Genomic DNA, 18611 nt, shown 5'->3' with positions numbered 1-18611 from the left:
CAAAACCGACAGACTATATCATGTAAAATAGATGAGCTGTCGGTGTTCATTTGTCATGTGCATTTGTGTGTGAAAACTAAACAGCCAGGAAGGAAACTTTCATTAATGCCACATATTCCAATTTGTCACTAACAAAGCGGACTACATCGCTCTTGAGAAACACAAGATTTCATATTAAGTGAAAAATTAGTTTCAAAGGTAAAATAGCAGATTTTTCATGCTTGATTGCAAGAAATTGCCAGTTGATTGCTTTCATGAAAATGAGCTTAATCGTAGTTTTTTTCACCGCTCAAATTAAACATGTTCAGGACAAATAGATTTATGTCCTAAAACTCTCAGTAGCAGGTATATTATCTGGTTTAAATGTGTGTTTGTGTGGAAATTAATAAGAAGCACTTCTGCTACAGGCTATGACTCTCCAGATCCTTTTAATTATCTCCAGTCCCCTCTCCTGTGTCAGGTTTTCTTGCATTTAAGATTCATCCATATTTTCTCTGCTCCTGGTGTCACATCTCTTACCATCTGTATTTGTGCCTCTTTGTAATCGTTCTCAAATAGCCTTGGGAAGTCTGGGAAAACAGTTTAGTGAATCTTTCACAGAGGAAAGAATATGAGGCTGATAACTAAAATGAGAGGAGGGATTTTTTTTGACAGCTTGGGTTACCTTTAGGACATTTTCTGCTTTTGATTTTATGGCATTTAAAGATAAATAAAAAACAAACTTCTTCAGTATAAGAACCATTAAATAGATAATCTACCTGTAAGCTAATGCTGTTAGATTTATTGATTCATGGCGATTCATTCAGAGGAGAAAATTATCATATCAGACTTCTATGGGCAAAATAAATATAATCAGTGTTTTCTTGCCAAATAACATCCAAATGAGGTCACGGATATATGAGATATTGCGATATCCACATAGTAAAAGAAAAGTAAAGAAAAATGCGGAAAAAACACAATTCATATCAATGTTAAAAATTAAGAAAGTACAAATTAGCTTTCAGAACTAACACTACATATTAGGCGTCCCAAAACATGGTTGGGAGCGTGTCACAATATTGAAACATAAAAAATAAAGTAGTTCAAAACATGAAGTACACACACACACACTTCTGCATGTTCGGATGTCATGTGTACTGATACTGCTTTGTATATTGATACATATAAAGTTGTCTCTGTACTTCTGTGATCCAAACTGTGGCTCCATACAGATCATGGTTTAGCCATGATTTGTTGCATCTCCAGCACCTAATGTTATACACATGCAAGCTTTGGGGTCAGGTGTGTTCCTGCTCATGCATGCCTTTCTTTTTGCAGAACACAATGTAAAGCAATGTTCGTAAGCATGTTTGCATAATGAACAAAAGAGGATTTGTTTGTGGCAAAAAGAGAAGTTGGTTTGGTTTTGCACCTGTGAACGAAAGCCAATAAAAGGTCCAAGCCATCAAAAACTAGCACAGGCATATAAATACTAGTTAAAACTACTTAACTTTTAATTCAAAAAAAGGTGTTTGATAAATTATACACTCTGACTGACCAAAACCAAAATAACCATAATCAATGTGTGCAGTTTTTCTTGGATCCAAAAATTCATATGAAGTGTATCTTTAATATTAGTTTGTGAGCTATAGAGTTTACCTTTGAAAATAAATAGAAAACTCCTAATGTTGGGCTTTGATGTTTTGCATGAACAAAATCTATAAAAACTGGATGAATCTGCAAAAGGCAATAAATAAAATGGGCTCTTTCAGTAAAAAATGTCTCAGCTAAAAACACCAGTTTTAGTATTCATGTCCCACTGTGAGGTAAATATTGGTCTTTATGATTTGGAGCCCTTTTGTTCTCCATTCATCCATCCGCTGAACCTACTATATCCCTTTCAGGGTCACGGGGCTGCTGGGGGCTATACCAGCTACTGTTGGGTGAAGGCGTGGTAAACCCTGAACAAGTCACCAATCTGTTGCACATTCACATCTAGGAGCAATTTAGAGACACCAAATGGTCTACAAAGCCAAAGATCCCAGAGAAAATCCATACATCATGGGGATACAAACAAGTGCTGTGATGCTATGCTCACCTTGGGCTCCTCAATGCACATTCAAGTGACCACTGCCAATGAAAAGTCTAAGTTAACAAGCGTATACGTGCATTTTGGGCTTCCACGTTCAAAACATTCACACAATGTTACGCAGGTTTTTAAGGCCATTTTTGGGCTCTACGTACAAAACGCGTGGCCACTAAACAATTGTGAAAGTTAAACCTGCTGATCTTTGACCAATCAGAGACTTGGCTTTGGTAGTAAAATAGAATCCCTTTCAAATCAATTGCCAACAGTTTGATAACTGATCATAGAGGAGAAATTAACAATTGCGGTTTGTGTCTGGCCAAGTCTTTTGTACTGTATGCTGGAACAGAGCCGTGAAAAAAAAAAACTAGAAAAAGATTCACAAAATATGCACCGCTGCATAATTTTGGAACAAGCCTCTTCCAACTGTAGGTACACGAGTACCGGGTAGCGACAGTGCAGTGTGAACAGCATATACCACAAGGGCATTCAAGAACTCGCATTCTTACAACATATACCCGATGTGTACCTAGCATCAGGCGAGAGCGCTAATCACTGCATCGCAAGCCACCTACTCCTCCTTTTGTATTACAAAAATGAAAATAGAAACATGTCCCAACTTTGCTAGAGTTCAACCCGTGATATGGCTAGTTGTGTTTCTGGCACCATAGTGTGTATGTTCACACTTTCTGATATAGTGTTGTCCTTCAGTAACACTATATTTTTAGAGCTAACCTTTTTCAATCCATGTTTTGCTTTGGGTCTGTTGTATTTTTACTTTTACTATTTTAGATAAACATTTGAATAAAAGTGTATTATTCACATAAAACAAAAACTACAGGGTAACCGTTGCTAAGAAGGTACTGTTTCTACCAGGACATCCTTCACTGGAAAAGGCTTTGCTCACATAAAGGCATAAAAAAATGTATCTTTTTTATTTCTTGTTTTTACTTAGTACATACTGTGAGAGACTTTTCTAAGGAAAATACTACACTGTTCCTGCAAGCAGCTTCAATATCAGCAGCTTCTTCATAAGCCTGTCTGCACATTCCCAAAGAATTCCCAGGAGAGTGCGATAGAGTGATGCTCCAGAAAGAGGAGGAGGTGGAGGAGGAGGTCGGAAATGGAGGAAAACGGGGATAAAGAACTGACAGGCCGGATGGCATGGGAATGCTCGTACAGTACCTTGGAAATGTTCGCCTCATTATTCGGCTTTCCACTGACACAAAAACCCCCCACCCCCCCTCTCCTCCTTTTGTTAGCTGTTTTGCTGAATGTTATAAATTACCACATCTGCAGCCCATTAGAGAAGATACCACAATCTTTGCTTGTGGTGGGTAAGCAGTATGAGGTATGCAGCAAAAAACAAGAAAAAAAAGCGGGGGTCTGCTGCCACACCAGCAATTGAACACATCGCTGATAGTGGTCTGTCTTTTGAGTCATTTCTAAATTACGAATTCTTATACTATCAATTTGGGATTTATTGGGAATTTTATTTACAAACCTTTGTCATATATACAGGTAGTCTAAGGCACTGAAATATTAGGCAAATTAGGCGTGACAAAACAGTCAGAGATAAGTCCAGCAGTCAAAGAATGTAGCTTTTGAGTTGAATGGTGCCAAAGCCATTTGTTTTTTTTTCAAAAACTTGTTTACGAGAAAATGTCAAATTGTATTTGATGGCCTTTCTAGTATTTCTTTCTAGTATTGAGAATACATTAGGGTTAATTGGTGTTCCCATTGGGGAAACTTCATTAGAATTAGAGGAAAAGTTAGCATTTTAGTCACAGTGATCATATTGCAATTATAGTGTAGCATCTGATGAAGTGCTCATTTATCATTTTCATGCCTGGAAGGCACGGTTAGAGGTTTATTTAGTTGTTTTTCTTTTTTCTTTTTAGTCAAACCGACTTCTGGATGATGTGACACGCCTCAGTGGGGCTAAGAGAAAGCAAGCAGAAGCTTTCATCATTAAAAGTGACACCCATTTGAAAAGGAAAAGCTCAACAATCCTTGACCTCCAAGGAAGTTGGCATTAACCCAAAGCTCAGACGAAGCTGGTGGGCGCCGTTCAATGTGGCATTTATAGATTGACAGACCAAGGATGGATAGCGTTAATATCACAGCAAATGCAAAGCCATCCTTCTCCTCTCAGTGACAGCGGGGTTACTCAGTTCCTATAAGCTCTTAATACATCCAATCTGACAGACACCCCAACTAAGAAATATGAGAGACATTAGACCCATCGTGTTTATCTTGAGTAAACAGTTTGTTGCAAGTTAAAACTGTTTGATGTCTTTCCCCTGATAATTAAATTAGAAATATTTGAAAAGAAATACATCAATAAAATGAAAAACAGAGTGTCTTGAAAGTAATCTAAGCAGTGACAGTCAGTGGAAGTATAAAATATATGGTTGCAATACTTCTTTATAAATAAAAGCCTATTCAACTAGCAAAGGAAATGTGTTTGTTGATATTCAAAATTGTCTAAGATGCAAACAGCATTTACTTAAGTGTCAGTTTAGTTTTACTTTTTCATATTCTTTCACATAAAACCAATCTTTTGAGTCTTATTATCCCTGACCTTCACACTTTTTACAAATTTGATTACATTTGTGCTACTTAATACAGCTCATTTCGATGAGATCTGATTGCATCTCTGATGAATATTTTATTGACAGAAATTCCAATTCTCCAACCCAAGTTGTGGCTGGGGCTTCATGCCTTGGCTTATTGGATTTAAAGAGTGATCTCCCTTGCAGCGGAAATGTCACGAAGAACTTCTGCACAAGAAAACAGCCTGAGGACTTCCTGTGTTTTTCAAACTTTTTGAATCCTTTCAGGAAAAAAAATTGAGAGCAGATAAAAAAATAAAAATACACATATACGTATATATTTTTTGAACAATGGAACAAAAAAGTATTAGGGCCACCATCAAAATAAGTAAGAGAGAATGGCAGACGAAGCTTGCGTTATCAGAAATTAACGTAGCCGTGGAAGCCTGAACTGTCTTCGAAGTGGACCATTATACCATGGTCACTAACAAAAGAAATAAATATTCAACCAGTTTTTAGTACTTTATTTTTGTTATTTGTTCTGTTTAGATCACTCTTTTCACCATGTAACCGGAACTTCTTTTCTAGGTGTGCGTTATCACTGTGTTTTATCACTTTTTAATCCACACCCAGCAGCCATTCAGAATCGAGTATTCACCCGGACCATGGTATAAAACTAAATAATACATTTACTACCACTACTTTTACGACTTTATTCTGAAATACTAATTAAATTGTTTCCTTTCATGGTGGCTTTAATGCTTGGTTATACAGTTTCAGTCTATCCCATCTAAAAGAAGATCAAACAGCTTATCACAGTACATCTAACAACGTTGAATGTTGTAGTGAATGTGTATTCTTTATTTACACAGTAACCTTAGGCACACAAACATTTTCCAGCCCATAACCACTGTCCCACAACCTTGAGCCATACGTTGTCTGTCTGAACCTCTTGAGTGCTTCTCCTCTCTTTTTCTCTCTCTGCGCTGCCCCGGGCCAAACAATCTCTCTGCCTTCGTCCTGATGCTCCACAAATCTAGCTCCTAGAAACGTTGGGCCTGAGGGAATACGGTGACTAAACCTGTTTAGACAGTACTTGCAGTGCACTCTCCTCAGTCTCCAGAGAGTAAACGGAGACCAGCTGTCCCTGGAGTCTGATACTTACTCGCTGACTGATCTAACCCGCAGCCAATGGAGGCAGTGGAAAACAAGCACAGCTTTCAAACAGTCTTAGAGAGCCAAAATATAGATTCATTTATGGATGGATTTTTATCATATGATGGATATTACAATAGTTGATTACATAGGGGAAAAATGAAATTCTAATGCAAACAGAAATGTTCAGTGTAGCTTAAAGAGAAATGACACCGCCCCACTACCACTGTCAGCAGATGTCACAGCCACTTTAAGTGAACATTCCCTAATTAGAGAAAGGGGGCAAGTAGGATCCCGATGTCAAAGCAACCCCATCTCCAGACGATGCTCCCAAACTCAGGCTTTATTAATAGCAGATTGGACACAGAGGCTGACCACAACATGATGTACTCCAGGTGAGATGTTTAATTACAGCAAACAATAACTAAGCTTCTGCATAATTTTGTTAAAAAGTTAAGCAAAATCCTTTTTATCATCAAGCTATAAATACAATTGATTTTGTTTTCCCTAAATCACATTATTTGTGTGTCAACTACTACAGTTTGAGGGTTTCTTTTTTTGATGATACTTCAAGAACGTACAATGATAATTCTGTCATTTGCATTTGTGAAATGACTAGAAATGCAATAACCCTCATCGCCCTGTTTTCTACAGTCTTTGTCTGATGTTTGTGAGTGAATCCAATTGTTTAGCCTTTTTGCTTTCTCTGTACACAGATTAAATGAAGTCGTACATCAGAGGCATCACTCCGATGACATCTAGCTAAAAATAAGCAGCGTTACTAAACTTAGGAGCTTCTCAAACCCCACAGACAGTCTCTAGTGGCAAAATTAGTGGCCTTTTTCTGATGTTTTTGAAGACGTTTGATGACTTTAACAAGAAGCCTGTGCAGGCTGCCATATTGCTCTGTGCTTTACTGTCCCTGGAGCACCTGAACACTAGATCTTCACCCTTTGTATTTAGATGAGATTTTCAGTTTTTAAACCAAAACTGAAGCATGACCATGGTGTGCACTACTGCTGCTAGCTGAACCAGATTTAATTGTGATGTAAATGTAAGGATGTTTAGTTTATTTAATTAAGTTTTATTTTACAGGCAAATAAAGGACACGCATACCATTTGTAAAACACAAATATTCAGCAGGAAGAACATCTGCATGGGGTTGAGTTGGTAAAAAAATGTCAGTGTGATTTGTAAAAAGATCGGGGAATTGACGCATTAACAAATAAACATTAACAAACAAACAACAAAACTAACAATAATCAAAAAAGTTTAAAAAATAAATGGGAGCAGGAATGTTATTTGCAGTTTAAAGTGTTTTTAGCTTTTTTCCCGTCCGACTTTTTTATTCGTCCTATGCTTTAGACACAACTGTCCTTATAGATTGTCACAAAAAAGGCAGACGGCTGGTTCCAATTGCAGCAGGTTTATTTGCTCAGCTAAAAGTTCACAAAGCTAAATCAGGGTCATGCAGGCAGGGGTCAATAACAAGAATGGGAGCATCAAAGCAGAAACGAGAGTGTAACTGCCGTGTGAGTGAAGCATAGGAGTAGAAGGGCAGTGATCCTCCAGTCAAGAGTGCGTATCACTTTCAAATAACCTAATTGACACTTATGAATTGCATATAAAAACACCACAATAATCATGCACAGTTCATGTTCTACATTGATTTCTGTTCTTTGTGTGGTTTATTCCAAATTTTCTACGCATTTCACATATGACACAGCCCTAAATAACAGCGCACAGCTACGTTTTTTATTTTTTTTTACCCTTTGTCTTCTGACAGATAGTAAAGTCAAAAGGCGGTCTGTCCATAAGGCTCATTACTCAACCACTGCCTTGCTGTGGCTGCACATTGAGTTCCACCACAAGCCTCCCTTTTTACTAACAAATGGAAACAACCAATTAGTTTAAGTGTAAGATGTATTCCTTTCTCCCTCTGTGAACATAAAAACAGTTCAGCTATCCGAGTCTGTGACTTTCCTATCACCTCAATAAAATACTCCATGATTGAATCAAGTAGTTGATGTCAGTAGGACATGTGTTCATTTCCCAGGGTCATCCTGGGTCCCTCCGAGCAGGAAAAAAATATGCTGAGTGTCTTCTGTGACATTTATTGGATAGGAAACAAATTCTATCTCTTTTCTTTCCTGTTTTTTTCTCTCTTTTGCTTTCAGTAAAGAACCCACTAGATGTGTGCGCATGAATGTTACACAGTACCCAGTGGTCACGCTTCAGGCACAGGCGCATTTTACATCTGTCACAGTGTCTACAACATCGCCTCGATTTTTCTGCCAACAAGTTTCACATCCGTGCCTTGAAGGACATATACTTCTTCCTCTGTCGTCTGTCCCCGCCTGTCTCTGTCACTCTTTTCCTGCTCCCATCACTTTACATCTGTCAGCCAACTACACTGTCTTTTGTCAGCCGCCTCCACACATCATCTCTCTCTTACTTGACTGAAATTGTTCTAGCAGCAGGACAAGGAGAACGATACATTCGATTCAGCACTTTTTCTTTTCACAGCAGCTCTCATTTTTATTCTCCTGTAAGTGATAAAAAAAAGGAATTTGAGCGAAATGCTGCCATGTCTTCCTGGTTATCTGACTCAATGAAGTGATCATATTATCTAAAGTGACAACCCATCTGTAACCCATACCAACCACATAAAGTGTTTTTCTCTCTGTAAACATGTGCAAAGCTCTGTAAATCTTTGCATCCCTTGAAGCTGAAATGTGTTTTTCATCAATGGAAAAACAGGCTGCATGTATTGTAAACCTTGTTATGACAGCCTACACAGCTGTCTAGGCTGTCTGGATAGAAGAGTTTAAACTCTATCTATCTATCTATCTATCTACGGTTGTAGATCGCTCTTTGTATCTATGGTACATGAAATATGAATATGACAGAAAATGTGATTGAAACCAATATGAATTACCTTACATTGGGTTAACTGATAAGCCAGAACTCTGTTTCAAAAACTGTGATTATAATATTTAAAATATATTATTTTCTTTTTTTTTTTTTTTTTTACTAGTCCTGTCCAACAGCTAGGCAGGCTGATGATAGCTGAGGGCCTCTTGTGTTGGACATATGTTGGAAACTTTATTCATTTCAACCATGATTGAAAATCTTTGGTGTTGGACCGGACGGAAAAGGAAAGAAGGGAAGAAGAGGGAGGGATGTCTGAGGGGGTGGGGGGGGATGGGGGGGGGGGGTAGTGAGAGGGGGGGTAAGACCATGAAGCAGCATAGAGCAGACAGGTTTACTGGTCGTTTATCATTACGGTACGGTTCAAATGTAGTACAAAAAGGGCGGGGCCTGTTCACACACACTCAAATATTATCAACACACCTGCTAGCTGCAAAAAATGTTCACATGTACACAAAACAGATAGTGTTCACGAACGCATACCTATGCCTTTAAACCAATTAGTGTTTAAATCAACTAGTGTGAAATCTTTCATTCATTCAATCATGCAAACTATAAGTGCAAAGGTGAGCTAACACCTGTGCTCAGGTGAGTGTTTATGTTCTTCTAAAATGGATGGTGGAATGTGAAAAGAAGGAGGAGGAGCGCCCAGCCACCCCCACACCCAGACCCCCGCCGCAGCGGCAGCCGGAATTCCCCCAACGCCACACGGGAACAGGCAGGGAACAACCGCCCCCCCGGGCGACCAAGACCGCCACCCAGGCCAGGGCCAGCAGGACCGCCGCGAGGCCCCCAGAGCCAGAGAGCAGGGAGGCGTGGAGGGAAAGAGAGCGCCGCCCCAGCCCAGACAGGAAAGCAGCCCCCCCGCCGCGCCGGAAGAGCCCAACGCAGGGCCCCACCGGAGAAGGACGCCCACAGCCCCAGACGAGCACCCCACCACCACCCAGGAGTTCCGGGCATCCCCCCGCCCCAACCCCAGGTAAGAGCCAGGACCCCCCAAGGGAGACCCGCTCCGCACTCCAGGCAGCCACCCACCCGGCCCACAGTTGGTCCAGGGAGGAGCAAGGCAGGGGCCCGCCGCCCCCGCCCAGGAGGTGGGAACCCCGGGGAAAAAAGGGCGGCCCACAAGGGGTGTTATAAATATGGCCCGACCAGGCTCGGCCATGTTGAAAGTTTGGCGGGGCCCAGCGCTCAGGGGCAAGGACCAGGACCCACCCCCCAGGGACACGAACACCCCCGGCTCAGGTGTAATATGAACCCCCCCACCGTGCGGAGAGAGCACCGCCGGGCCCAGGGAGCCGGCACCCAAGGGACACGGCCGCCATCGCCAAGGGGCCCGCACCCCCCACCAGGGAAGGGGTAGGGGACAGATGGACCCAGGTCCCACCTTCCTTGCAAAATGTGTGTGCGTGTATGTGTGTTTGAGAGGGTGTGTGTGTGCATGTGTGTGTGTTTATGTTGGAATGTATATATTGAAGGGGGAGGGGTGTGTGTACTAAGGGGGGTGCAGTTAAAATTGGCGAGTAGGGCACTAAGGGGACATCTCCTGATTACTCACAGTGATGTCCCCTCACCCTCCCCACTAAGGGGCCCTAAATGTCTAAGGTGCGGTTAAAATTGGCGGGTAGGGTGCCAGGAGGACATCTGCTGCTTGCTTGCAGTGATGTCCAAGCACCCCCCCTACCAAGGACCCTACATGTCTAAGGTGCAAATAAAACCGAAAGAGGGGGGGCCCACTCCATACGGCAACCATAGGAGGGGGGCCACTGCCAAGTAGCCCCCCCCCAAGGCGCATCGCAGGCTAGACCCCCCACCCCCTCACCCTAATATGAGTTTATATGAGGAAGGGGGTAAGTTGGGGACAGCTGGTAGACTGTCCCCCGGTGGTCAAACAGCTGTCCTCCACCCCCCCCCCCCAGCAAAGGGGCCAGGGCCACCCAGCCCAGGGGCCCCACCCCCGGAGGCGCCGACACCCCAGGCCCGGCACCACCCACCCCACACAGAGAGAGAGGAGCCAGAAAGCGTCGCCCCCCCCGGAGCAAGCCCAGGCCCCCACCCCCAGACGCCGGCCCTAGAGGAGCTCTGGTCAGGCCTTGACGGGACCGAAGAGGCCAACCGGCCGAGGCAACCACTGATTGCCTCAGCGGAGACCCCGACCCGTTAGCCCCCCCGACCCGTACCAATAATGCCCCCCCCCTTCCCCCCCAGAACGCCCCCCCACAGGACAATAAAATATATTATTTTCCACACTACAGAACTACACACATTGCCTTTAAGAGAGAAAGAAAGAGTCAGATAAGTCCATCTGTCAGGCAGATTTTATTATCTACGTTCTCAGTATGTCATGGTTTGGGTTTCTTTACCTTAGTTTTTGCTCCTGTTTTTGTTCTGTCATGATTTGAGTTCTGTTTCCTGTTTTATTTTGAAGGTTTCCTGTATTTGTTAGTTTTGAGTTTGACTTCCCTGGTCCCAATCTCTCCTGATCGTTTTCACCTGTGTCTTTTCAGTTCTGTGTGTATTTAAGTCTTGCCACTTGCCTCCTCACCTCTGCATTTTGGGTCCTTCATCAACCCCCCAAGACACAGGAACTCTAGAATTTGTTTGTGCCACGCTACACGTTAGCATATTCATAATACTTGTAACACCCAATGTTGCAACATGTAAAATAGACAGACTGCAAAAATGAATGTTACTGTGGCTATGCAGTCTCCCAACCTTTTTAACAACGCATAAAAAACACAGTTCAACACCGCTACATGTTAGCTGCATTGGCATATTTACAATAACACCTAATGTTGTTTGCAACACTTAAAAAAACAGACTGAATTGCTAAAACAAATGTTACTGTGACTACACCAACTCCCATCCTTGTACTATGTGAAGAAAAAAAAATGCTTTGTTAGCCACGTTAGCGTAGTCTCAAAAACAGATCTTTTTTGCGACACTTAAAAAGTTAGACTGACAATTTGACAGAGCGCTATGTACTTCTCTAAATCATTTCAATATATGTAAGTAAAACATTAAGGCTTGTACTGTAATCGTGTTTTATAGTGCAGAAAATAAAGTATATAAAACAAAGTTTTTATGAGATATTTGCACATAAGTTATAATCAACATTTTTCATAAGCTACAACAATGAAATTGTTGTATTTCTTGTATCTTATTCCAATGATGAGACTTAAATTCTCATTTCTAACAATTCAAACAATAATAGTTAATTAGGCTGTTGGGATGATAACTAACATCTGTAGAGTTAAACAAAAACACACCTGCACACGTAGATAAAGCTCTGCTCAAACTATAGGGGGTTTCTTTGCATAGCATCGTGGGTATATGAAAGAGCAATCAACCAAGGTATAAAGTAAACATTTGTGAGCCACCTCGACTCTTGCTCATTCTAGTGTAGAATATGCAGATGCCTCTAGGTCCTGTGTTCATCTGTTCAAACAATAACGCGCATGCATAACCGCAATGGGAACACATCCTACCGCTCAGTGAGGAAACAGCTTCACATGAATGTGCTTTGGTGTAAAAAGTCTAAATGAACCCCAGAGCAACAAGGAATGATCCTGTAAAGATGCTGACTGAAGCAGTAGGATATTATTATTATCCACAGTCAAAAAAGCCTTGTACCAACACAAACTGAAAGGCCTTGCAGAGAGTAGAAAGTTACAGCTAAAAAAATAAATAAATGAACACATTACAAAACAGCAAGATCGCAGTTTGAAGATGCACACAGGGACAACATTCTTTATTCAGTAAACAAGCCCACTGCTTATTATTTTGCTGCTTTTGGGTGGAAAAAAAGGTTTGCCAGCCTCTAAGCACTATCCAATAATAAAGCATGGTAGTGGTAGCATCATGTCATGGTGCTGTCATGTAAATATTTTGAATTCAGCTGACTAAACTAAAGTCATCTAAATGTAAAACAATTCTTCACATTTCTTTTTTTAAATGACATAAAACCCCTTTAAAAAGATAAGTGAGAAAAATCACTCAAATGTCCTATAAAACCAGTTCATCAATTTTAAATGATGTTTTACTCAAAGTGAAGAATAACATTTCTTTGCCAGATTCCTGTCTGTTGGTAGAATATTGGGATTTTGTGTTTGAAAAACACTTCATATTTTTTTAGGCAGGAATTACATCTCAATGGGAGTTTCAAAACTGACAGAACACCTCACCGGTAAGTAAGCACAACATGTTAGACACAGGTAAAAGCAACCATGTGTGCACAGCTAAGGCCTTCTTTTACAGTTCTTGTGCTCCTCAGTTCTCCTCATCTGAGCAGTTTTTGCTGAAGGCAGTTCTTTTTTACTATATAGCCCCGGGGCGACCCACGAATGTGTGACCTCTGAGGGATGAAGTGAAGAAACATAATTCATCCAACAAGTCTTCCCTGTGTTACCTCTTGACCCCAAAACTTGGCAATAAATTTAGTGGAAAACAACTAATAAACTTCCCCCCTCTAGAGGGCTTAGCCTCATAGAGCAGGAGTGCTGACCTGGCATACCATTATAACATGCAACCATATTTATGATTGAAAAAGTAAAACAATGACTAGACAGGTAAAATAACTCTTAAGCTTTGAGACAAGCCACAAGAGAAAGGGCACTGAAAGCCAGTGGAGTGTATCAGAGGTTGATGGAGGTGGAGCCATAGAGTATGTAGTTGAGGCTGTTACCTCTGGTCACCTCCTTGAATTAGTGTGATATTTACACAATTATAACCCAAACTGGTCTCTATGTTTTCAAATTAGCAAGAACTGTACCCTAAAAGACTTCGTCAACTAATCTTTTCCAATGTTTGTGAGCCCTGACCTGTTGCTCTTTGCCCTCACCACATGCTTTGTCCTATTTCCTTTTGACAACCGTAAGTGTTTTTAAAGATTTCCACCTGTTAGTTTGAGGCTGTGTAGTCAGGAACACCCCATACTTGGCAGGTGCAATGCCACCATTCAGCAGGACTACCACCTGCTGCCACACACTCACTTTTGTTTAAACCTCAGACTGAAGGGGACACAACCGCTGCTTGTCTTTCAGGGAATTTGTAGTGTCTGAGGTGTAAAAGTACTGGATGGAAGTCACTAAAAACTGTATCAAAGAGGTGGAGTGAATCAGCTATACCAAGGACAACAAGAAAGCCTCTGGGTTCTGGCAGACATCACACAACATCACGCACAATGTAGAACTTACTGGCCACTTCCAGGGATGCATTGTGACTGATGGCTTGGCCCAGATAGTTCCGCGCAACACACACATAGCTACCATCATCTGGCTTGCTTCGTCTTCCGTGGATGATCCGCAGGAAGAAAAGTGATCCGCTGGGTAGAAGCATACGATGGGAGCGGGGGTTGTCCCTGTCTGTTTCCACGCGCTCTCCATCTTTGTACCATTCTACCGTCGGCGGGGGACGGCCCTCAGCCTTGCAGTTGAGAGTAGCCGGCTCCCCTTTAGACACAATTAGGTCTGACGGGTGCTCCACAATGCGGGGAGGGAAGTCTTCCTGACGAAGACGGGATCCTGGAAGAAAGGAATATAGTGCAAAGGTTAAATATCTATATATTCTATCAAAAGAAAAATATATGTCAAAGAAACCATAAGTACTAAGTCAAACCTTTAACTTTTGGTTATAAACCCACGTAAACTCTTTTAAAAAAAAAGGGTTTTGATATAAATTTGCTTAAAGTCCCACTGCGATCATCTTTGATCTATTCTAAAAGAGTTCCTAAATTATGATTATGTTGTTTTTAACCAAAATGAAAAGAAAAACTTCTGCAGAGTGGCAGTAGTTCATTAAAAATTCCTCTCTGAGTTGTCATGGAGTAAGCCCGTCCCTACTTCCCATCATCCATCTGCTACATACTCTCCTGCTAGCTTACACCCCTTCTCACCCCAACCTAAAGCCATGTCACACAGCCACTACGTACATTTTGCACGTATTGCCCAGATGAAAATTTGTCGTATGTTAACATACGTGTGAAAAAAAAATAAATTATTATTTCGTTCCCATGAAATAATAATTCAAGTGATAAGTCATTCATAAACAGGGATGTGAGCAACACTTGGATTTAGCTTTTATGTCATACCTACAGGATTTTTCAAGAGGCATTTTTCAGATTGCTACTGATCTACAATGATTTGGGTAAACAAATTATCAGAAATGCAATTTTAAGCTTAAATTCCTCTATACACGTCATCCATCATGCCACAAAATCATGTTAAAAACACAAAAAACCCTTTTCATTGTAGAAAAGGAGTTTTTAATGATTTTAAGCTTTCATAAATTCCGTTTAGTCATTTTAACTGTTTATGTTCAAAGGTTTTGCATTACAAAGCAATACATTATGGTCACATTTTTAACAACTTTTTAAATAACTGATGGAAATATCCTGGCAAATATCATACTGAGAGAACAATTTCCATGCCAACATTGTAAACTCTAAAATAAGCCAGAGAGCGAGCTTCCTCTCTTTATCCATCATTTATGTTTTCAACATGTGAAGCCAACTTCAACACATTCTTTGAAAAAATGATAGAACTAATAAGAAGAATACCTTCAACCATAACAACCCTAACAACCACAAAACCCCATCTACACCCTGAAAACATCACTGACGTGTCAATCATTTCTCTCTTTTCAAAGAGACTCACCAGTGGACCGGCGTGAATGAGTCCTGGTGCCTCGGAGGCCGAAGAAAACCCCCCTAATGAGTTCCAGGTATACAACTTGAATGCCTCTTTACATCCCAGCTTCTATTCATCTTTTTCACCCCCGACACAGGAAAACTCCCACACATTGTCACTTCCAATCACACACCAACCAACAATTGCTCTTTCTTTTTTCTTTTACAGTATTTTTTTGAATCTCTAGAGGTCAGGTTTCTTTCAATCCAAACAGAGGTGGTGTGCAAGAAAGTTACTATCAAAATATTCAAAAGAGGGCAGAGTAAGTGGAAAACATGTGGCGATTATGTCAGCCACAGTTTACCCATTTTATGGCTCTGTGAACACTTTTCTGTTATTTCATGCAGTAGCTCCCACAGGTTTCTCCGTAAGATGCCAGTGGTGTTATAAAGCAGATAATCACTACCATGCTGTAGAGTGATGAGCCCCGAACACTCTTACAGTAATCCCATTCAGACAATTGGCTAAACACAAAGATACCAGCCTATGAACAGGGTTTACGGTGGGGTGGATGTCCATCCACACAATGGACTTGACCGGTTTTCCTTTAGAAAAACAACATGTATAAGGACAGAGTTCTTAGATTATTTTTTATTAGACACGATTTATTTTTGTCAAATGTACTTTACAAGTTTTGGCGGAGTACCTTTCGCCTTCGTCTGCTGTGTCTGATAAAAAATAATTTAAGAACTCAGTTTAAGTTTGTAGACATACTGAACTTTATTGAATTATGTATAAGGAAACTTGATTATGCAGACATTATCTACTTTAATACCACTTCAGCCAATATACATTCTCTGGATATTATTTATAACAGCTTGTTGCTGTGTTATTCGCTGACCCTATATGACACACCATTGCACCATCAGTTCATTTTTAAATGCATTCATTTCAACTTTCCTCCATGCCTAACACAATTTTTAATGCCATTCAGCTCATAACACAACTTAAAAAAATATTCACGTCCTCAGATTTGATAGAAATTCAGGAAAAAATGTGTTTAGGGTTTGACCTCCCAAATGGAGCAACATTCCCACTTCTTTACGTTCTTGTACATCTTTTGCATCGTAGTGTTGCCAGATAGAGTCTTGTTTTTCCAGCCCGAAAGTCATCTTAAAACTGCCAAACCCAACAAAAGATTTGTCATAGTAATCATTCTTTATCTGCTTTTTTCCCTCGAACATCAAGAACAATAAAAAGAGAAAGCAGAAAAAAAAAACTCAAAAATTCAAATACTGTGGTGTTTGGTACAACTTGAACAAAAGTGATAATTATGTGTGCATTTTTCATGAATTTAAGTGAGGTAAAATATAAGCAAATGTCCTCATGAAATGTTCAACGGGTGCTCGGATAATTTTAAATACCTGGTTTTGTGAATATGACATCTTCCAACTATTACTAAAACATTATTATATCCCTTTGCAGCCTGAATGAAAAAAAAAGATAAAAATATTTGGAATCATACATCCAAATTGCATTGTTAGCATAGACTAAACGACATATTCTTTTAACTATCAGTATACATCTAATGATGGCAGGTGAGGCACTGCCTCCCCTGAAGCATGTTTCAATAAGGAACTATAAACCACAGAACTAACCCCGAAGTCAACCAAAGCTATTTTTGTCCTCAAAGTCAGAATCCAGACCGCCAAAATGGGTGGGAGGCCGCCCAATCTGGAAACCCTGTGAGGAGCGCTTTTTCAAAACACTTACAGCCTAGCCACTAAGACTCATGGGAAGTGTTGTCTTGTGTTGAATTCTTCACCATCACTGAGAGAGCTATGAAAAGAAGTGAAGTTCATGTTGATACACTGTTTGTGTGTGTTCATAATAAATGGGTTTTAATGCCGGAAAGGAGAATGAGCAATTAGCTTGTCTGTCTTCCTCACCTCCTCAGAGACTGTTTAAGAGCGTGTGAAGTATGGGACAAGAACAGCCAACGCAGCTATTTAATGAGCAACTCGGCTCTCGTTTTCCCCGCTACGAGTGGAATCCTTATACAATGCATATGCGGGAAAAAAACAAAAAAATAAGTGAACTGAACCGAAACTGCCGTACTAAAACAGTTCGGTTCATCTATGTGTATTGTTACACCCCTAGTATGTATCTCTGGCTAATGTGATTTTATAAGTATTTCAGATTTTATTTCGTAAATGAAAAAGGGTTTTTTGCTTTTTTTATTTTTTACTCAGACATTATTACTCCTTTTTTACATTCTATGAGCATTTTCTCTTATTAACATCAAGAGACAAGACATCAAGACATTTATGATATATCCGAATGCTGTGTGTGCAGCTACGGGCACTCTGGACATGTGACAAACTTTTAAGAAGGCGCCAAATGCGGGTTTTGAAACCCGAGTACATCCCATGATATTCACACTGGACAAGCTGGGAGGGGCTTTTGCTACTGTTTACTGTTCGCCACCAACAGTTAGAAGAGGCTTGATGCAAAACGTTGAAGCTTATTCATATCAGCTCTATTCCGATAAATGATTACTTGGTGTCATATAATTCCAATCAGGCACAAACCACAATTACAAATTTCTCCTCCATGATCAATTTTCAAACAGTTGGCCTTTCCTTGAATAAAAAGGAATGCCATCCAGACTTCAGTACCAAACCTGAGACCCTGATTGGTCAAAGTTTGACCTGGTTTTGACTTTCAACACATGTTCTATGTAGAGCTTGACAACGTAGTAAAAACTTGTGTAGCTCTGGGTGCACATGAAGGTTTTATGCCCATTTTTATAGACTTAAATTGACCAACTAAAAACTTACCTTACCTTTAATGCTCAGAAGTTGGTGGCATTTTTTTTTCTTTCGTTTTTTGTTGCATTCTTATTTGTATTTTATTGCTGACTGCTTTTTGTAATTTTATGCTGTTTTTAATTTTATTTTTAATTTGCCTAATTTCAAACTTTCTTCTGTCTTTCTTTTTATGAAGCCCTGAAGGACCCTGAAGGAGTTGTAAAGTGCTGCATAAATAAACCTTCCTTCATTCATTCATTCATTCATTCATTCATTCATTCATTCATTCATTCATTCATTCATTCCTTCATTCATTCATTCATTCATTCATTCATTCATTCATTCATTCATTCATTCATTCATTCATTCATTCGTAGATGGGATTAACTACACGAGAATCAGTCTCACTCCAATTTGTGTTGACATAAAACTTGGCTGACAGGCTAAACTGGAGACATGGAACATGTAA

At 40.3% G+C, this 18611-nt stretch overlaps 1 protein-coding gene across 3 annotated transcripts in view; it reads right to left on the bottom strand.

Moving 5' to 3' along the window:
* The window catches only part of LOC101156600 (roundabout homolog 1), a 119339-nt gene that overhangs the window by 68760 nt on the left and 31968 nt on the right, over positions 1 to 18611 (bottom strand). For all 3 annotated transcript variants that reach the window (XM_023962573.2, XM_078930639.1, XM_078930640.1), the window contains one exon: positions 13902 to 14228. In XM_023962573.2, coding sequence (XP_023818341.1) covers positions 13902 to 14228 — 327 coding nt within the window. The remainder of the gene's footprint in view (positions 1 to 13901; positions 14229 to 18611) is intronic.

This window comes from Oryzias latipes, chromosome 14 (genome assembly GCF_053564925.1).
Source record: "Oryzias latipes strain Hd-rR chromosome 14, Olatipes_Hd-rR_3.1".
NCBI classification, from domain to species: Eukaryota; Metazoa; Chordata; class Actinopteri; order Beloniformes; family Adrianichthyidae; genus Oryzias; species Oryzias latipes.
Note: the sequence above shows the minus strand (reverse complement) of the source record. Positions and strands in the feature narration are given on the sequence as shown.